Source organism: Borostomias antarcticus, assembly GCF_949987555.1.
Source record: "Borostomias antarcticus genome assembly, chromosome: 5".
Classification (NCBI taxonomy): Eukaryota; Metazoa; Chordata; class Actinopteri; order Stomiiformes; family Stomiidae; genus Borostomias; species Borostomias antarcticus.
Window position 1 is genome coordinate 8,567,320 of NC_140238.1, and position 22,295 is coordinate 8,589,614.

The following is a 22,295-nucleotide window of genomic DNA, read 5'->3' on the forward strand; positions in this document are numbered from 1 at the left end:
TGGCAAACTACTGAACAAGGTAAATTATTGATTGTGTGTGTGTGTGTGTGTGTGTGTGTGTGTGTGGATCCATCGACTGCTGTGTTGTAAGCATTTTAGCACTGCAGCACTGATGAAATTGGTAATAGTACCTGCTATTCTTTCAAACACCTCTTTCATGCTGTAGACTGAGTCAAATCGGATTGCTGTTCTATATATATATATATATATATATATATATATATATATATATATATAGAAGATGAATGTAAGAGATACTACAGAAGGCCAAGCAAGCCAGTCAGTGAGCAATGAATGTAGCAATGTATATGCACAGAGAACGTGTTTCTGTGTGGATTATATGTATAGTGCTCTGGCTTTCTGCACAAAGATTTACTCATGTTAAAAGCAATCCTATTGAGAGAAAAGCTTTGGCCATGTTCAATGTAAAAGTGTAGATGTTCATGGGTCACTGGGCTCCTTGTGTGAATAATACTGTCAGTCCCATCCTCTGTACTGCCAGTGCCCAATCAAACAACCGACAACCGTGCTGTGTACAGTCTGATTTAATTTCTGAGCGCTTATTCATGGGATGTATAGTTGGTCATTTTTATTGACATTAAACATTGTTTGCCATGAGTTGCTGTTTTGTATTTGAAATGTTCACATATCATTCAATGACTCCAGATGTGTAGTTTATATACACACTCACATATGACATCAGAGAACCAACACAAGCACCAAAAAAGTTGCAAAGGACAGAACGTGTGGGTGTGTGTGTGTGTATGTGTCTGACCATGTGTGTGTCCGCGTGCGCGTTCAAGCGGTTGCTGGTTTTCATCCGGCTCCTGGCTCATTAACAAGGCCGGAGCGCGTTTAACAGTCATCTTAAAGGCCACTTGCTGCGTTTCGATGAGAATACATCTACTACAGTAGACGCGCCACTGTGTTTCCATTGAGAGCAGTATGCTTGAGTATGGTTAAGGTTCACGTCGTGTTGAGTAGACAAAGAACATACACAATCTGATAGAAATACACAATCCAATAGCAATACACCGCACATCTCATAGTAATATTACTGTAGATGTCTGACAGCTTAGTACTGTAATGGTAAACGTTCATCGTGTGGAGCTCATGCACCTTTATCCAAGTAAGCCACGTAAGATGGTGTGAATTGTTCAGCAAGAGTTACAAATATATCAAAAAGAGACAATATTTTTGACTGATAGAGGTTCAAAGATGGACTTATCAGGTCCTACATTACCTATGTGACTGAAGAAATTACACACAATAATACATTCAATGAAAAACATCACTTCACTGCAACAAATTGACTTGGTTTTAACTGGAATATTTACCTCACAACTATTTTTTTTTCCTGCCCCAAAAGAGCTGAAGAGTTCTTTTTCAGCCAGTCCACTGAGAGGGCTGCCAAGTGTAGTATCCCGATGAATGGATGTGACAGAGTCCCAGTCCCCAGTCCCAGTCCTAGTCACTAGTCCCAGTGCCAGCCTCCGTTTCATTGTCCAGCCACCTCAGTTGTTTTCCAGTCTCAGATGGTCTCTGTGGCCCCCGCTATGCCCAGCCATGAAGTCCATCTCCCTCCCTGAGCTCCCCAGGTCTCCTGGCTGGCACCCCATGTCTCCAGTCTCAGCCAGCCAGGTCCCTGGGATGAAGCACCTTAGGAGGAGGCACACTGTCAGAATATTCACAATGATGAAGACAGCACACCAATACCCAGTTGACTGTCATTTCCCATTATGTGACACCAGCTGTCCCTATTAAGTAACCCCCCCCCCCCACACACACACCTTTTTTTTTATTTATTTTTTTTATTCTTGGCTCTCTTGTTTTTTGTCTCCCCACGTATACCTACTGTTAGAGTAACTACAGTCTTTAAGAGTCTACTAAGTGCTTATTGTGCCTTATTATGTGATACACTTAAATATCCTATTATGGACTACAGGGATAGCTAACACTAATGGCCTACCATGTAGGCCACATCTCTAACTATTTATCTACTCTACTAATAGTTATGTCTCTCCTATGAAGTACTTAGCCCATGTTTATTGCTCTGTAAATCGAGCTTGCTCGATCGTCTCGTTGAGAGAGGTCAGGGAAGAATTTGTTACAGCTCACTTTTCCGGCCCTTGGATGAACTGCTTTTTTTGCTTCCCTCTGGAAAATGCAATCCATCCCCATTGCTCTTTGTAAAGCACATTGTGTTGCCTCTGTGTATGAAATGCGCTACACAAATAAAGTTTGATTTGATTTGATTTATGTTCATTCATAAAAAGCACAACAGCCTCGGGCGTAACTATGCGCTATCTGCTGTGCATGCTGGTGAGAACTTACTGATTGCTCTCCACAGTCGTGTGCTCCACCTCCATGATGCGCAGCGGCAGCTGTAGGGCCTGGGTCTGGGGGTCAAAATCCACTACGGAGGCTTGGTTAGGGGTGTGTCCGTGGTCGTGACCAGGGACCTGGGCCGGGGCTGCTGGAGGTCCGGTGGGGTACTGGTTGGAGCTGTGGGCAGCCGGCGTGCGGCTGCTGTGGCCCGTGTTGGCGTCCAGCATCTCCAGGAGGAGGTCGTACAGCAGCACCACATTCTTCTTCTTCATACTGGAGAGGTGCTCCATGCCTTTGTTACTGCGGGAGACGGCAGAAGGTCATGCGGTCAGGCCGCTGTACTGTACGTACACATTCGATCAGCTGATTGAAACACAGAACGCTCACTGACTACAACAGGGAAAGCAGAACTTGGGCTATAGGAGCCAGAGCCTCTGCCTGTGGGCTGGGCGTGGAGTATTCTGAGCACCCAGCTCACTACGGCAAGAGCTTTTGGGAACAAGCTGTGATATTCGTGGACACCGATGAGAATCCGATCGGGTTTTCAACCCGATGCTGATTGGCCCGAGCATATAGTGGGCTGTGCAGAGAGGCTGATTTGGCCTCTGGTCACTGTCCGCAGATTTCCACTTTTCATTTATAGTATTGCTAATGAGTTCTGCACTCTAGCGAGCTGTCGGTAGCATATCTGGCACACAAGGTGCAATTTACTTGGACTTTCTTCCATGTTAACTTTCACTTCACTTTTTGTTACACAAACAGCAAAGTGCATTACCTAAATTAGTTTTTACCATTCAGTCCCGACTATAAGCTCCCGATGAAAAAATGTTCAAATGCATCTGGATTTGAAAGGTAGGCTAATGTGCTGGCTCCGCCCCTATGCTCATGTTTTGTGGCACTCGACTCCAGACTGGGCGTGGAGGTACCTGACGTGGCGGATGTGAGAGAGCAGCATGAGGAGGTGCGCCAGGCGGGCGGACTGCTGCTGGAAGGACAGGCCCCGCTTGGAGATGGCCCAGACCAGGGCATCGGTTACCGAGTCCAGCAGGCGAAGCAGCTTCCCCCTGCTCTCCAGCTCCTCCGGTGTCTCCGGAGAGCTGGTGCACATGTCTGGAAGGGCGGACACACACACACACACACACAAAAACACACACACGCCCGCACAGTACAAACACACACGCACCAAAGACATGAGTCAGTTACACCTGCATCGCAATGTTTATTTCCATATCAACTTTTATGGCCCATTGCAGGCTTGCAGACATTTCCAGAATTCAGATGTGTTCACAGGCAGTGTTTTGGAAATAAAGTCTAGACCAGCCTGTGTACTTACAGTAAAAGTTCAGTATTTCTTATTGCAAGTAGTATTTCCTATCCCCCTATTCCGCATGTCATAATGGTACAGTGTAGCGCTACTCTGCATTTGAAACACTAGGTGGCACAGGAGAGAAGAAGATATTGTCCAAACCAGGCCAGGTCCAGCCTGGCTTAGGTGCAAGGCTGACTTGTTTCTGTTCAGGACTGGTAGGACGGAAGCTAGTCATGCCACTGAAATAGCTGTGAATTGAAATGACATGAAATAATGTCTAATAAATAAAGATGGGTCTTGTCACCTGGACAAATCAGTTCCAATGCTTCCAATGCTTATCCAGCACAATGAGAGCGGGATAGCCAGTTAGCTCATGAGCTCACAACAACTAGCAGCAGCTTCCATAACATTAATGGTAGCGGTCAGTGGCTAAAGCAGTTACACTGATGATTCCTGTAATGTTTGCTATTTTGCTGCAATTGGTTCAACTTCTGTTTCTGGATAAAAGTCATGACTTGCTGTTTTGCACTTCCCTTTAGGTGGTGAATAAGTAGACCAAGACACAGTGGGTTATTTGGACATCTACTTAATTGAGTCAGCAGGTAGTAATGTTGTTTGTAAATTGTTGTGTTAATAGGCCTCTTTATATCAGTGGCGGTTGGTGACTCAAAAAACTGAGGAGGACAGGAGGAAGAGAGGCGAACCGCCCATGGGCGCCAGGGGGCACTTTCCCTAAGTCAGTTATTATTTGAAATATCAGCTTTAAAATGTGGATTTACAGTCATTTTTGGCATATTTCAAACTGAATAACACTTCCTTTAACTACATGCAGCATTTATTTATCATATTCATAATAAAATATTAAAAAACAACATAAAACATTGTAATCAATAGTTGTTGTAATGGATTGTACTCTTCTCTAAAGAGAGACAAGAATTGATATTGGTGAGGTGCTGGAGAGGTTAGGTGATATATGAAAAATGTTTTTGATTAGGGGACACTGAGGTGTGCTGGCTCTCAAATAGATTTGACAACTGGACAATGGAATAATGGAATTTGCTCATGGCTATCTAGCAATGGTACAGCTATGGGATTAGCTCATTTGGGTTGCTGTCAATGCTGCCACTCTTATGTTGCTATAGCCTACAATTATCAGAACAATATGAACATTCAGTTGAAGGTTTTCCATCCACCCATCCATCACTGGATGAGGAATAAGCACCGCAAAGCGATCAATTCTCACGCAAGCAGGAGCCAGGCTGTTCAGTGGATTTCTCCGATCCGGTGTTGCGACCCAGTCTCTAGAAATGTTTTGGACAAGTTGCCGACAGTTTGCGCCTCCAGCCAATCTGCGCGCCTGCCTATGCCGTAGCCTGACGTGCACCTCGTAGCCCCCGTACAGTAGCAAACGTTACCGGCTTACCGTGTTCAGACGGCTCTAGCTCAAAAAGTATTTATGTCATCTTAGATATTTAGATGGCTAGAATCAAGACAAATAGACGAACAGTTTGATGTATAATTTGTCCCATAATACTTTCGGATGTATTATATTATGGAGCTACAAACACACAAAAAGTCTCCAATGGCACAGGGAAGAGAAACACAGACATCAACGCCGACTCAATCGGCCTTCACTGTGGTAAATCTGGAATCTGGAATGTGATTGGACTAACAAAATGTCAATCATTAAATCGTGTTTGGAGTACTGTCCTCCCTTGCGGTAATTTTTCAACGTTTTGGCCAATCACAAATTAGCATGAAAAAATGGCATTACATTGATAGACCCCAAAAGGACACGCCCAAGGGAGGCATTCCTCCTTTCCATAGATATCTATCCATCCAGCTGCATGTTATAGATGTCACTGTTGGAGCTTTAGAATTTCAATAATGGGTTTTTATCCATAGGGAAAACCTGCTTTAAGAACAAAACTGAGATAATATTAAATATTAATTATAAATAAATAAATTCATATACTTTAATCCCTCTCTTCTCTCCAAAAACTGAGGAGGACTGTCCTCCCCTACCTCAATGGACGAGCCTCCTCTGATATATATATATATATATATATATATATATAGGATCTTGATATGAAGATATGAAAGACACCATAATTGTACTTACATTTTCATAAGCAACTTATAATAAAGTGATAATTAAACTGCTTTGTATTTGTAAACTCTGTGTATGTTTTTTTGTTATGTTATATTCTGTATGTATTTAGAATTTAGTAGGAAAGGAAGACACCATTAGGGCTTAGTTTGGCTTAGTAGGCTTCGTTTGTGCCAGTAGTCAAGTGGAACCTCCAAGCTGGGCTTGTGTGAGATTCACACACAAACTTCACACCACCAGGTGGTAGTAGTCTGTATCATTAAGGGGGTAATGAATCCACCGAATGTACAAAATGTAACAGTGGTTGCTACATATAGACCGTAATCTCTGAGAATGTCCCATGTGGGAGTTCAATGCTCTGACCACTACTCTACTTGTGAAATTTATGTTAGGGATAAAAGGTCATGATCATGATGCTGAGCCCAGTTTCTTAAGGGAGAGGAGCACGCACGCTTTCCTCAGTATTGTGACAGTATTAATACTTTTTAAACCCTTAATAAGCATAATTTGACCTTTCAATTCTCTTCACTTACATAAAGACAGTGAGTGTGTGGTCTCTGAAATAATAAAGAAATATAATGACAACTAACAGAAATACTTTGGTAGGAACACAATCTATCTAAGCCCGTGGCCGAAAACAGTAAATGCAGTCCATCGCCGGTACATGTTGCAGGCAAAGAACGTGGAATCATACTAACAGGCAGAGATGGGCAGTATTTTAATTAAATGTATTTAAAATATGTATTTTATTTTTAAGTATTTTGTAATTTGTATTTAGTAATTAATTACACATATAGCCTGTATTTATGTATTTAAATACATGAAATACATGTTTTTATTTTATGGAATTTTATTCTGAAATGACATGTTTATCCTCCCCTTTGAAAAAAAACAACACAATTATATATTATATTATTATTATTTACTCATGTCTGATTGGCTTAGCTTACACCAACAAAATGCCTCATGTCTCATGCCTCAACATGTCAAATCTGAACCAATACATCCCACCTATCAGAGGCAGAGTAGCATGGGTATATTGTCTGGGAAGCCAGTGCAGGCAGCTGGAATTTCTCCCGGAGACAAAGGTAGGTCTGTTTAACCTAGCATTAAACTAGCTGTATGATCAGATATTGTAGGCTATGTTAAAGCAAGCTTAATGTTATTGCATGGCACTAAAATGCCCAACAGAGCGATTTGAAATGTGCTTTAGCTGGCGCTCACCCTAGCTAACTAGCTAGCCAACTCACTACTAACGTTAGCCTAGCGTTACTGCTAACATAGCTAATAACGTGGTTGAAATAGTGCTAGTAAGCTAGTGGTGTCTTGTGGTGTAGCAGTTTGGGACTGGGGAGCTTCACTGACGAACCATATTCTTAATGTTAGCAACTTCTCTAACTGAGGACACATTTCTAGCATAGCACAAGTGAATCCGTTAACGTGAAGCGGGATGCAGGGGGGGAGGGGGGGTTGGACTGAGTGACTGCAACATGTTGTTCGTCTGAGCCACTTGTTGCACAGCAGCTATTGTGTCAGTCTAGCTCAGCATATGTAAGTAATGTTAAACATGATAAACTCATGTGAAAATGTGACAGAATACGGCAGTAGGAATCCACTAACATGGCACATCATTATTCGTTTTTGTTTCGTATTTTTTGTATTTTAATTACATAAATACGTAATTATAATTAATAAAAATTTTCAGACTAATATTTAGTATTTATAATTAATTAAATTTTTTGAGCAAGTATTTGTAATTAATTACATTTTGATGTATTTATGCCTATCTCTGCTAACAGGACATAGCTTACATAGCTTCTAAAAAATTCAATGACAAAATATCATCCACATAGTGGCATTCCACTACACCACCGAGCATCTGGAAAATCTGCGGTGTCATAGTGTGTTTGCTTTGATGTTCTGGATCTGCAAAACACACTGTATTTCCTTAAAGATTAAAAAAAAAAAAAAAAAACATTTTGTTCCCATGGGATCTCTCCCGTCTGAAAAAACGAAACATTTACCTGCTAAATACATGCAAAGTATAGCCTAATATATAATGGATAATTACTGAGACATCTATACTGTAGATATAATTTCGAAACAGGAATATTTCAAATGTTCAATTACTGCTCATACATTCAATAACTGACAGAGCACCGCCAGGTAACCACATTTATAACATCCAGTGATGCAAACATAAGTTGTAAAGGTACATACAATAGCAACAATATGTATAGCGAACAGGTACATTGGAATTCTTGTCTTCGCTTGTCCATAGTATCAGTGCTGATCAGTTCCTCATTCCAGTCCTAGGTACGCAGTTAGACATTTAAAGGCAATTTACTGGCAAACTAGCATTCTATCAGTATCACGCTCATCTACTATCCCATCTGATCATGGATGGCTGTGACTGTGTCCACGATACAGGCAGTGCAATTACATAGCATGTCAAGTATACTGTACAGTAGTATACAGTACTGCAGAGTCAGTTGTCTATTGTATAGACAAGGTGTTCAATTGCTCAAGTGTTGTCAGGTGTTGGTTCGAGTGTACAGTGGTGCAGAGTCAGTTGTCTATTGTATAGACAAGGTGCAAGGTGTCAAGTGTTCACTTGGTGGTCCAGGGGGTGGCATGTGTGCCATTGTTATGATGAGAGTGAGTGCTTATGTATAGTACAACCAGAGTACTATAAATGGACAGTCTTCTTCTTCTGAGCTTCTGGTTGGCAGGGGGCTTCTTCCGAGCTACTCTTTGGCAGGGGCCAAGTGATGTCTTGAGCTTCATCATAACAGAATTCTCTGATCTTCTCAGACAGATACTGCTGTCTGGCCATGTCCAGTCCAGGTGGGTCTTGCACCTGAAGACCATCTTTGGGGGGCTGGACATCAGCGTTGCGCAGCAGCTGACACCTGACTGGTGTTGCATCACAGTGTTCTCTGGCCTCAACCACACTAGGCATCCCAGCATCAAAGCTGCAATAGAACAGAAGGGAGATAGTGCGTTAAAATATTGCCCATAAAATACAACCATACCATGTCCATAAAATGGAATAGCTAATACATGACAATGATAATTACCTGAAGTGCTAGTAACTCTTAATGTTTGGGAGCTTTTTGAAATAGCTACTCAGATGCTGGTGCCAGTAGTAGCTCTCAACAAGCACTAAAATAACATTTATATAAAGCCTTTTTTTGTGTCGCGTATTCATACAGTACATTTAATCTGCATAATAACATGATATGGTGGTAAATAAAAACAGTGGCCAGAGCAGATTCCTGGTGCCACAGCACAGGTGGTGTTGTAGTCCTATCCCCCACTGAAAATATTGATATAGTGATTAGTCAACCCATTGTTAATAACAAACTACTAAGCTATCCCATAGGAATGAGCCTATAACCATACAAGCTCGGCAAGATGACTTTGCTAGCTACCTAACCTAGCCCTAATGATATTGTCCTGTTCGATTGCTGTGCAACATATCAACTGACCAATTGTTAAAACATTGGTTATTGTAGCCAGCAATGTCAAATATATGTGACGCTTGTTTTGACTGTCTGGCACAATATGGCTACATTAGCTAGCTAACGTTAGTTAGTCACGAGACAGTCCCAGTCAGCTGATGTAGCATAGCTTTAGATGACGTTTGCTTGCTGTGAATAGTTCAGCTACGTACGTTGAGAGGCAAGGGTTGAGGACAAGGACTAGCTAGCTTGTAGTAGCTAACCTTAGAAAAGTGCAGAGTAACTCCCCGGGCATTGTGCTAGCTATCACTAGCTAACGTTAGCTAGCTATAATTAGGCTTCAATTCCTGAATTTAGCTTAGTGTGCAGGTTATGGATTACTCTACATTTCAACCAGACATCCCAGTGAAACCAGGTAGTCAAAATAACTTACCTGATATAAAATGGGCACCGCAAACGCAGGCATTTCTGATGATGTCCTCAGTCCAGTCTGTACGCTAGCTGGCTTGTAGCCACAGGCGACTCCGGTTCCTCTAAAAAGGCCAGTTTCCTCTTGAAACGAATAACGTTTGAATCCACTAGAGCGCCGATTTGTACACCCATAGACGCAACAGCCAGACATCTTGATGGTATATAAAATACTGCTCTTTACTGCTCCATGCTCTGAATTCGTCTGTCTCCCCTGCTACTGTTTCAAGAATGCGCGCATACTTGTGCTGACATAGGCTGTAAAAGGGTCTATAATAAACAGAAATGACCCACACTCGTTTACTTATGGGCGGTGGCTCTACCACATAAATTCAATAACTGACATAAAGTAGCACCACCAGGTAACCACAGAATTCGTCTGTCTCCCCTGCTACTGTTTCAAGAATGGGCGCATACTTGTGCTGACGTAGCCTGTAAAAGGGTCTATAATAATCAAATATGACCCACACTTGTTTATTTATGGGCGGTGGCTCTACCACATAAATTCAGTAACTGACATAGCACCACCAGGTAACCACATTTTTACACAGCTTCTATAACATCCAGTTACAAAATACTGCCCCATCGGGGTTTGAACCTCTGACGTTCAGTTTGAGAGATCAGGTGAACTCGCTAACCACCAAGCCATCGAATATCTGGAAAACCTGAGGTGTCATAGATGTTTTGATGTTTTGGGACCACTGCCTCGTGTGGTAGCAACATAGAACTGAAGGTCAACAACCCGACGGAGGCACAGACAAACCAGCATTCGCTCTTCTTGGTGCATACGACTCACACGAAAAATAAACTCAAGAGGGCCTGAGGAATTGAGGCATATCTCACTTCTGTCCAACTCCAGCAAATAAATCTGCAATCCTGTGTGCTCTCTGACTTCACAGATCGGCTTTCCATTGCACAATTTGTACTTTTTCCAGCTGCAGAGGAGCAGAGCAAACTGTGTGCTCTGGCAGTGGCCGGAGCCAGTGCGCATGGAGGGGAGGAGGGGGGGGGGCTGACCCCTGTGAGGACAGGCAGAGAGGTCAGTCAACCCGAGCAGAGCCTAAGTTCCAGAGGGGATCTGGACGATCGAGAGGGCACTGTGACCTCTGGGAGGTGGCTGGGAAAACAAAATGCTCTTGGAACAAACGTCCGTTCGGTGAAAAGGTGCCCCAGCCTCTGGACCTCTAGAGATAACGGTGCTTTCTGACTACCTGGGTGTGTTTGCGGCCACTCTGTTTTATCAAAGGTTGCTGCTGGAGGCAGTTGGTAAACAATGACGCTTGGTCAAGACTCAGCATGCGCACTCGAACAGCGACCTCTCCACCTGCATGTACAGTAGTGAGTACAGTAGTGAGTACAGTAGGACTTACTGGAGTTGAGGAGGATCATCGCCTTCAGGCAGACGTACTCCTCCCTCTGAAGTTTCAGCTCACGGAATCTAGAGGTGGCTGCCAGCAACATGTCAAATATCTCCATGATGCCCTCCACGCAGTTCCCCTCTTCCCTACATAGAGAGAGAGAGAGAGAGAGAGAGGGAGAGAGAGAGAGAGAGGGGGGTGGTTCTATGCTTTGGCAATATTTATGTAATGTATTTCCTGCCAGTAAAGCGTGTTGAATTCAATTGAATTGAAATAGAGAGAGAAAGAGGAAAGAGAGAGAGGGACAGAGGGAACAATAGAACGAGAGGGATACAAAAAGAAAGAAAGAAAGAAAGAAAGAAAGAAAGAAAGAAAGAAAGAAAGAAAGAAAGAAAGAAAGAAAGAAAGAAAGAAAGGGAAATTCCCCCCACAAAATGTCTTTAGGGAGGGGGTCTCTATGAGTCTTTATGGAGGGGGTCTCTATGAGTCTTTATGGAGGGGGTCTCTGTGAGTCTTTATGGAGGGGGTCTCTGTGAGTCTTTATGGAGGGGGTCTCTGTGAGTCTTTATGGAGGGGGTCTCTATGAGTCTTTATGGAGGGGGTCTCTATGAGTCTTTATGGAGGGGGTCTCTATGAGTCTTCATGTGTCCCCGTGGTGTTTTTTTTCACAGCAGTCCAGGGAACAGGAGCTGCCAAAGCACCACAATGGCCAGAGGACCGGGGAAAATAAGTCCATGTTTTGAGAACACACCAAGGTTAGCTAAGCCTGCAGTGATAGTCACCGTGGCAGTGGAAAAGGTGAAACACGACTCAACCCACAAGCCCACTGACATCAACACACTCACACACACTCACACACACTCACACGTGTCGTGTGTACACACACACACGCACACAATCAGTGATCGCAATCGAACACACAAACTCAAAGATGGACACATGGATAGATTCATGGATCCATGGGTGGCTGCACATTTGTTCAAAACAGCACATGAAGTTCGCTAAGATAACAAATAATATTCACCCCCACACAGATGAGATTATTCTCAAGGTCCATAAATCCACGCCCCCCCCCCATGTTGATCAGCCCTCAACGACTCGACTCTTAGTCTGAAGATACAAAATAGGCCTCAGTGCAGTAAGGGTGACAGGTGGAAACAAAGGGTAAATGTTTTGTTTACTCTCAATTCTGCGAAAAGGGACATGCAGTGTCAGTAAGGTCAGGCCCTGATCTGGCCAAGATGGAAAACCAAACTTTGATCTGTGCTGTTGTATTTAGATACTGTAGTTTAAGATTCATGGGAGGTCAGTGAACATACTATCATTCTTACCTGCCCCAACATACACACACGCACACATACACACACACACGCACGCACACACACGCACACACACTTCTCTCACATACTGTACAGACAAACACACACACACTTCTCTGTCTCACATATACACACACACACATTGTACACAAACATTCTCTCTCTATCTCTCTCTCTCTCTCTCTCTCTCTCATACACACGCACACACACAGTATATTGGTCCCCGAGGGAAGTGGGAATGTGAGGGCACTATCAGCCAGGCGTGTGGGTGAGGCCTAGCTAGCCTGTGGGAGCAATGCAGGACGAGGGGGAGAGGGACCAGAGAGAGGCCAAGGCTCGCCTTTCAGACACATTTCTGTCTAACAGCCTGTTTACAGAGGTTTTTACTCTTGCGTAACTAAGAACCACAACACTTCCACGTTCATAGTAAATGAGATCTGAAAATCAATGCCTTACATACAGTAAGCTACTTCACAGCCTTAGTCGGTGTATGTAGTGTGGGCGCGTGTGCGCACCTGTTGAGTTTGAAGTCGGCTGAGAAGATGAGTTTCCCGGGGTGGTCCACGGACCTCCACATCAGCCCTAACATCAGCACCTCCAGCCAGCAGCACTCCAGCAGGTGCACCTGGTCCGTCAAACTTAGCTCCACAAACCCTTGAAGACAGAGACGTGGGGATTTATGTGTTTTGGATGTGCTAAGGTAACAATCATCAACATATTAAGAAACAGAGAGTGGACACTGGGGACAGAGATTTCACATCAACCAAACACCAAAAAACACTCTGTGAAGTTCTTGCACTCACACCTTCACGGACTAGAGCTAGAACTACACCTCTGGGCCTCTGACTGAGAGGAGAACATACACAGAGCAGAGAACAGAGAACAGAGGAGGGAGGGGAGGAGAGGAGAGGGATGAGAGGAGAGGGATGAGAGGAGGAGAGGGTAGGAGTGGAGAGGGTAGGAGAGTAGAAGAGAATGGATGAGAGGAGAGGGGAGGCGAAGAGAGGGGAGAGGAGGGGAGGAGAGGGAGTAGAGAAGAGGAGTGCAGAGGAAATGTGAGGGAAGGGATGAGGGTTGAGGAGAGGAGAGGAAAATGGAGGAGAGGGGAGGGGAAGAGAGGAGAGGAAAAGAGAGGGGAGGAGAGGTGGGGGGAGGGGTTTCACACCCTGAGGCTAGTGACACACAGAGCAATGGGTCTGTGCTGCAAGGCTGCTAATGAGAAAGCAAAGAGCCAACTCAGTGAAGAGTCTCAACCTGGTTTTCACAACACGTCTCAGATGGGGGAGATGTTGTTTTTCTTCCACGTGCTGGACAACAGCATGTCTCTGTTTTCTAAGAGCTTGAGTTTTCCTGTATAAGGCCTAGTATATAATCAACATCCTTAACCATGAATAGACAAACATACAGTTGTACGTTGTACACACACACACACACGCACGCACACACACTAACACCCCCCCGCCATACACAAATGGAGATACATACACACAGATACACACACATACCCACACAACCCCCCCCTCCCCTACATACACACACACACACACAAACAGCTCACCAGGGATCTTCTTGGCCCAGCTGATCATGAGGACCAGCTCCTTGTCGGCCAGGTTGGTGAGTGACATCATCATGCTGGCCTCGGTGAAGGGCTTCTTCAGGTCCTCCATGAGGTAGATCTCTGGGGGCTCCGCCTCGATGATGTGGGAGATCAGCTGCTCCGGCGTCAGGTCCGAGTGGTGGACCTCCACCTGTGGCAGGGGGACCCCCAGACGCCTCTGGTTCCTCGCCCCTGCCCCGAACCCCACTGGCCTGCCTGAAGTGTCCTGAAGCTGGGGTACACGCCTGTGCCTCGCTCCTCGGTAGCTGCAGCGTTCGCGCCTCACGCCTGGATGACAGCACAGAAAACAATCAGTTTTCACCAATCCTATTATACTACATCCTGTTCACCGTTTCTGCTAAGATGACAACATACAGTCACCCACCAGACTGAGAGAGGCCCCTGTCTCAACGGTCACTATTAAAGGTGCAATATGCGGTTTGGCTCAGAAGCACTTTGTGTTATATTTTTTGTATTTTTCATGACATCCCGACAGCAATCAATAAATAAAGTGCTCTTACACTAAAATGAAATAAATCCATAATCTGTGGAACTCACAGGACTGTAATATTGCCAACTTGAAATGATTGGGTGGCCTACCTGCCTGTCAACCTGCCTACCTGCCTAGTAGCAAGTGTCATTTGTTTTCCCCCAGCCTGGAGGAGTGGCTTTGGAGGGAGGCCAGAAGGGAGGGGTAGGGATAGTCGGTTGCATTTTTCAAAGCTTTCACACACAATAAAAATCCTAAGTCTAACAGAAATCACAAACTGCATATTGCACCTTTAAACAATGCCGGTAAGGAAGAGTGGATGTGCTGTAGTAGACAGCAGCTTACCACACTTCATCATGCCCACTTCGTAGCACTTGCGTAGGCGGCAGGCCTGGCAGCTTTTCCGGCGATTCTTGTCAATGGTACACTGGTTGGTTGCTGGGCAGATGTAGTCGTTGTGCCCTACCAGACATAATAAAACCTTTACTTCTATAGGGGAACCCTGAGACTCATTCTCATTTGTGATGGTGCCCTGGTTACAAGCATCCATACAGTATTTAAAAACCATGAAACAATACAAAAACATTATACATCAATACATTTTACAGATACAAGCTGATAAACATTATGGTAAAATTATTTAAAACACGCAGACCTCGACTTAAAATTAATTTAGCGTATTTTTTAATCTGCCCAATGAGACTAAGGCATCCAATTTGAAAATCTCATTCCATGCTCTAGGAGCACAGTAACTAAAAGCAATTTTTCCCAGCTCAGTTTTGACTCGAGGGACCTCAAGAACTAACCGATCCCGAGGCCTTGTCTGGTGATGTCTAGAACAGCATGTGACGAGGGATGTCAGGTAATTTGGGAGCTTTTGTGAGATTGCTTTGTAAACATATGGGAGCAAGTGCTGCGTTGTCCTAGCAGCCAAGGATGACCAACCCACTGCCTGATACAGGTTACAGTGATGCGTTCTAAAATGATCACCAGTAATAAAACAAAGTGTTGAATGATAGACAGAGTCAAGCTGTTTGAAGGTGGTAGTGGCTGCGTACATATACATAGTGTCGTCATAGTCAAGTACTGACAGGAAAGAAGACTGCACTAAGAGCTTCCTATTACCCTGCAAAACTGTAACAAACAAGCATCTACTCTAAAAGTACCCAAGTTTCACTCTTAAAGGAGTAGTAAAGGGAAAATGCATGTTTAGCCTTGTTTTAAGGTTACTTATGATCATATACAATGGTTCAGATCAAAATGTTGACAAAACTAGCACTTTTGAGAAAGTCTGATAATTGCTCTACCACCGTTTTGTGGGTGGGCATCTTGAAAAATCTTTCAAAAACATGTTAAACTCTCGATTTCAAAGACAAGAAACTCACCGAGGTGTTAGTTGGCGTTCTGACATATAATTCGCCATAAAGTGAGATTCTAGTTCATCTGGAAAGGCTTTTTTAAATATTTAGCATAGAACTATTTAGCACATACGTGTAAACTTCTGCAAACTAGGTAGCCTAGCAACATAAACAATAACAATAGCTACGTAAGTAGTTCCGCTTCCTGAACCCCCTCTGCGGATTGATATACACATCTACAACGGTCGCGTCAATACAAGTCAATGGATTTCATAAAATGATCAATAAAACCAGGATTCATACTTTGCGGCGAATTTGATGTCAGAACACCAACGGACATCAATTACCCTCTCGGTGAGCTTCTTGTCTTTGAAATCGAGAGTTTAACATGTTTTTGAATGATTTTTCAAGGTGCCCATCCACATCCATTGTATATGATCATAAGTAACCTTAAAACAGGGCTAAACATGCATTTTCCCTTTACTACTCCTTTAACTTTTTTGTTAGCTCATCAACATGTATTTTGAATGACAATTTTCATCAGATCACACAAACATACATAATCAACACAGTGAAAGACATTACAGGAGTGAATAATAAGTCATATCTGCTACTATATGGGAGAGGCAGATCTGGAATATTTAGCTTGTTTTTGCACTTTTTGCAATTCTTGGAATCTGAAAGCACGTGTTAATGATTTCACGGTGATTTATGAATTCAAGAATGCCATTATAGACTACAAAAGTCATGTTTTATTGTAACAAACTAGTGTAACAAGTAGGGATGCATGATAAATATCTGACAGATAATTATGGGGCCGATATCAGGAATTATGACATCATACAGATAAATCTGATAATTTTAAGATTAGCTCTGATCAAAATAAAATAAATAAATATATATATTAAACAAAAAAAACTAAAACTAAATTAATTAATAAATATATATATATATATATATATATATATATATATATATATATATATATATATATATATATATACATATATAAATAAAAGCTCAGATAATAAAGCGGGATTGCGTAGCTTGCCAGTACTGTATTGTATGTTTAGGAAGAGGTCTGTTTGATTTCTTTCTTGGCTCCGCCTGGTTTATCTGTACTATGATGTGGATGGTTTGGGAAGAGGGAAGTTTTTTTTCTTTGAGACAAATCAAGTGTTCCCTTTCTCCTGCCTGTGCCATAAACGGCCTGTCGTAAATTTCCCCTGCAGAGAAACTCGGTGTAAATAAACACTTTACTAAGGCTAATGTTTACATTTGCTAATCGTTTGAAAGAGAGAGTTTTGTTTCCATTACTTTATGGAGCACAACAACCTAGCATCTGCACTGAATTGTTTATCTGCTAAGAAGAGTGATTCAGTAGTTCATTCACTGTTCAGGGAAATACAAAGGACTCGGACCAGTTTATTTGAAAACTAGAGGGGCTTGCACTCAGAGAGTGCCGACCTCCGCCCCTGTCCCCACTCCCCCTCAACTGCTCTCCCCCTTTCACGCCACCCCCCCCCCCCCCCCCCTCTACCTTTCCTCCCACCTATCACCACCTCTCATGTGCTGTGCTCTCCTACTGGCTTTTTGAATGGGTTACTGTAGCACCACCTGTAGTTTCCTCTTTCTACTTGATATCTTTCCTCTCCAATTTCCACAATTTTTGTGAAGACTTCCCATTCACATTCATTAACAGCCAAGCAGAGCCAGTAGTCGAGGGAGGAGTGGGCTGGTTCATACAGTAGTCTGCAGACAATAGTTTACAAGATGTACATTTGAGATTGGAGTTATACAGCCAATAACATGTTAAATCTCTAGTCTATAGGCGAGATACAGTTTTCTATGAAGTCAATCATTTTAATGTGCAGACACTTTATTTTCATCCACCTGAAAGTGTCTGCAGTTTACTTGGAATGCTTGAAGTTTACATTATCGTTTAAATACAAGTTGAGACACTAGTCTATATAACAGGTGTCACTGTGTTGCTTGGCAGTATTGCCTTTACGCTCACTTGCCCATGCTGGGTTCGATCTTGGCTCCTCTGACTTGCCAAGACAAGTGTTTATAGTGAGGAGTGAGTTTAACTAATTCGATTCGGGTTTGATGTTGCTTCCTCTCAGTCGCCAACACACGTCACCACTTCTCATAAACACAGCTTCAGTCAGCTATGCCACTGAAAAGGTTTGATGGTGTGGGTGGGTGGTATTTGTAATGAGTGAGTTGAATCAATTCAACTGGGTTACAGCTATAATAAACACATTTGAAACCAACAGGTGTTCTTGAATTATGTCTTTCAATGTAGTCAAGAAGGCATGTAGTTGGCTGTAAATAGTCTGTGAAGGTGGGAAAGAGTTACGTTTGTGCTATGTGTATAACTGACATTACATCTGCTAAACGGGTACTTATTGCAGTGTTTCCAAGCAAATTTTGTGAAACTATGGGAGATGGACCTTGGAAGTATACATAAAGCATTAAACATGGTAATTTAGCAGACTCTATTGAGGTAGTCTACAGAATGCATCACTTCAACTATCCACATGAATGAGAAATATAACGTTATGGTGCATTCCATTTGTCTTGGGAGGTGCGAGTGGGAATTGGCAATGGTCACTCCCGAGGTGAGCGTTCCAGTTGCAACAGCTGAACTCGTTATCAACAGCTAAGTAGCTCTAGCCTTTGTTAGCAAACAAGTTGATAACAACGCACTAAGTGGTATTGTGCGCACAAAACACCATAATCATCAATAGTTTAGCAGCTTGTTTGTCGCTCTCTACACTGCAGCCAGTAGTCTCGTCAGGTGCAAGGCGAAATTTAAATATTGCTGATTTAAATAATAACACTGCTGCAGCATCATCTTTCATCCGCCGGACGGAAAAATTATGGTAGCGTTCTACCTTCCGGATCGAGCTGAAAAAGTGAGCCAGCCTGCCAGCCTGGTGACGCGAGCATAACTGATCATGGCTGGATCATGGATGTATTATAAGAAGTGGATAAGGCGTGCAAAGATGACGGCCCATTCAATCCAATGAAAGTTGGATCAGTGGCGCATGAAGCAAGCCCCCATGGCCAGGAACAGCGCAACTTGCCCAAAACTGGTGTGAACAGACTCCTATACTATACTAAGACCTATACTGCACCCCGATTTGTAAATCAGGAGTTCCCGGAATGGGACTTATGGGTTTTCATAATAACCACTCATAAATGTACAATTTCATAGCACAAACGCCCATTTGCTTAGCTGTGGGGCTTAGTCAGTACTGTCATCATTATGTCAAAATGACACCAAAAAGCATGAAACCATTAGCCTTGTACGACCATCCCGTTCTCGCGAGCTCACATTCTGTTTCACTATGGTCTGGCCTTCGCTTCCTCCAGAGCGATTATGCCAAAATCCAGACCATACCGGGCCAATCAGGGACTGCGTTTTAACTGCTGTCCCGCCCCACAATGGAAAGCAGCCCCTGATTGGTTCGTGTCCCTGCCGCTCGCCAAACAAACATGGCGGCTCCCGAAGAAACGAGTGGTAACGTTAACGTTAGAAGAATAAACGCAGCTATAAGTGCAGTAATTGCAGAAATAGACTTAATCACAACACTTAAACAAGAACAAGAGTATGCACTAGCGGAGTTTCTCGGTGGAAAAGACGTTTTTGCCATTCTTCCGACTGGATTTGGCAAAAGTTTGCTGAACGCTCATTGGCTGAAGGTGTTTGTCTGTCAAGGCAAGTACCCCCTCCCACATAATCGCTCTCTATGGGGCGAAGGCCAGACCGATATTGCGGAGCAAAGCAGTGAGCTCGCTAGATCGGGATGGTCATACCAGGCTATGAAACCACTGGCCAGCATACTACCTGTAAATTCCCCCCATCTAAATCTCCTCAGCAACCGTAGCCTACTCACATCCTCATCTCCACCTCTCTCCCCGATTCCAAGTTCTCCTCATCATTCCTCTTCTATTTCTAGCAATCTTGCTTAGGGTTCCAACTGGTTTGTCATTGCCATGGTCTGATTAGAAGTCGCTGTGAACCTATTCCATTCTATGCACTCTTGAAACAACACTTAGCCTACCGGCACTGTGCATGTAAAAAATGAAATGAAATGTCAAATAGGAGTATATAAGTCAAATGAAATGTTAAATGAGAGCTATGAGTTTGTCCATGCTACTGCACAAGTCATTCTACCACTATTCACAACTAGCAAAGTAAGCACAGTTTTGCGAATGAGCCAGCCTTAATGCATCGGGTTGTGTAGTAGACTACGTTACTGGCTAATCATAAGATGACCGGTTCTTTAGAACCCATTGTTAAAAGCACATATTTGAAGTTGGTAAATAATTCCTAATAAAACTATTTGAATCTCAGCTGTTTTGGTGTTGCCTCAATATTGGAAGATTATTATAATTATTTTATATTCCAAAATACTTCTGAGGGCCGGATGGGAAGTTTTGGGGTCCGGATTTGGCCCGTGGGCCACCAGTTGATGATCCCTGCCATAGAGTGAAGAAACGGAAATGGCATAGTTAGCCTGCTTAGGCGAACCTCTAGTGAAGACACATCCATGTCTTAGCAGAGAACACAGACTGGGCTCTTAGGGACAGCTTCAGCGGGGAGGCTGTGACTCCCCCGAGGCAGAGGGACACTAATGAGGGACACTGTTCCCCTGGTGGCCCCCAGGAGGGCCATCAAGAGAGGCCACTCTACAGGTGGGACTGGAAGGTTAACAGCAGGGTGCATGGTGAAATGGGTGAATTAGATATTTAATAATGGAATAGATGGATGGGGTGGATGGATGGATGGATGGATGGATGGATGGATGGATGGATGGATGATGGATGGATGGATGGATGGATGGATGGATGGATGGATGGATGGATGGATGGATGGATGGATGGATGGATGGATGGATGTGAACCCTACCTTGAATGCTCCTCTTGAAGAAGGCCTTGCAGCCCTCGCAGGACCAAACGCCGTAGTGGTAGCCGGACGCGAAGTCGTGACACACGGCACAGAAGTGCATGTCTCCCTTCCCCATGGCGCAGCTCGCTGACGGGCTGGCGTTGTCCTGTCCGTCATCCAGCCTCTTCCCCAGCAGCTTGGTGGAGTTCAGGAGGCGACTACGGGAGGGAAGGTTGACCAATGATGTTAGAGGGCACTAAAGAAAGTAGGTCTGACGTACCATCACAACAATACTGTAACTCTAGTAGGGATGTCACGATACCAAAAATGTAGTAGTCGATACCAATACCAGTGAAATTCCACGATTCTCAATACCCAATTCGATACCACAGTAAAAAAAATAATCCATGTAGCCTACTTTAACATACAGCCTACTTTATTAAAACATAATAGTCTGTCTGATACTGTACTGTGAAAGAAAGATTGAGGCCTCAATTATCAGGTAGCCTAGCTCAGTGACTCTAAAAGCAGCATAAACAGATGCACAGGCATTATGCAAAATTAACAGACCTGATGGGCTAAAATGTTTCTTTAAGGCTTGAGGCAATCATAAGCTTATCTACCCATATCTGCATATGTTTTGCGTTGACTGGTTCCCACATTACCAAGATTTTTTGGTAGCACTTTATAATAACTCTCTATGAAGCATATATTAAAGAAGTAGTAAAGGGAAAATGCATGTTTAGCCCTATTTTAGGGTTACTTATGATCATATACAATGGTTCAGATCAAAACGTTGACAAAACTAGCACTTTTGAGAAAGTCTGATAATTGCTCTACCACCGTTTTGGTCATACAATGGATGTGGATGGGCATCTTGAAAAATCATTCAAAAACATGTTAAACTCTCGATTTCAAAGACAAGAAACTCACCGAGGTGTTAGTTGGCGTTCTGACATATAATTCGCCATAAAGTAAGATTCTAGTTCATCTGGAAAGGCTTTTTTAAATATTTAGCATAGAACTATTTAGTCGCAGCACATACGTGTGTAAACTTCCGCAAACTAGGTAGCCTAGCAACATAAACAATAACAATAGCTACCGTAAGTAGTTCCGCTTCCTGAATCCCCTCTGCGGATTGATCTACACATCTACAACGGTCGCTTCAATACAAGTCAATGGATTTCATAAAATGATCAATAAAACCCTACAGGATTCATACTTTGCGGCTTGTCTTTGAAATCGAGAGTTTAACATGTTTTTGAATGATTTTTCAAGATGCCCATCCACATCCATTGTATGACCAAAACGGTGGTAGAGCAATTATATTATACTTTCTCGAAAATGCTATCTTTGTCAACGTTTTGATCTGAACCATTGTATATGATCATAAGTAACCTTAAAACAGGGCTAAACATGCATTGTCCCTTTACTACTCCTTTAAGTAATTCATCATTTACGACGCTCCCTGTACGTGGAACGCCCTCCAACAGACTTTTAAGCTTGAGGTGCTTCCTACTATGACAGACTTTAAATCTATGGCCCTTAGCCTTTGCACTTCATCCTGCAATTGTTTTGAATGATTCTATCTGTA

General features: G+C 43.2%; 1 protein-coding gene across 2 annotated transcripts in view; it reads right to left on the reverse strand.

Moving 5' to 3' along the window:
• Positions 1 to 539: 539 nt before the first annotated feature.
• The window catches only part of esr2b (estrogen receptor 2b), a 28,586-nt gene continuing 6,830 nt past the window's right edge, over positions 540 to 22,295 (reverse strand). For both annotated transcript variants that reach the window (XM_084438838.1, XM_084438837.1), the window contains exons 3-10: positions 20,723 to 20,919; positions 14,789 to 14,905; positions 13,915 to 14,241; positions 12,872 to 13,010; positions 11,050 to 11,183; positions 3,255 to 3,438; positions 2,335 to 2,628; positions 540 to 1,659 (exon numbers count right to left, since the gene is read on the reverse strand). In XM_084438838.1, coding sequence (XP_084294964.1) covers positions 1,515 to 1,659; positions 2,335 to 2,628; positions 3,255 to 3,438; positions 11,050 to 11,183; positions 12,872 to 13,010; positions 13,915 to 14,241; positions 14,789 to 14,905; positions 20,723 to 20,919 — 1,537 coding nt within the window. In that variant the 3' untranslated portion in view covers positions 540 to 1,514. The remainder of the gene's footprint in view (positions 1,660 to 2,334; positions 2,629 to 3,254; positions 3,439 to 11,049; positions 11,184 to 12,871; positions 13,011 to 13,914; positions 14,242 to 14,788; positions 14,906 to 20,722; positions 20,920 to 22,295) is intronic.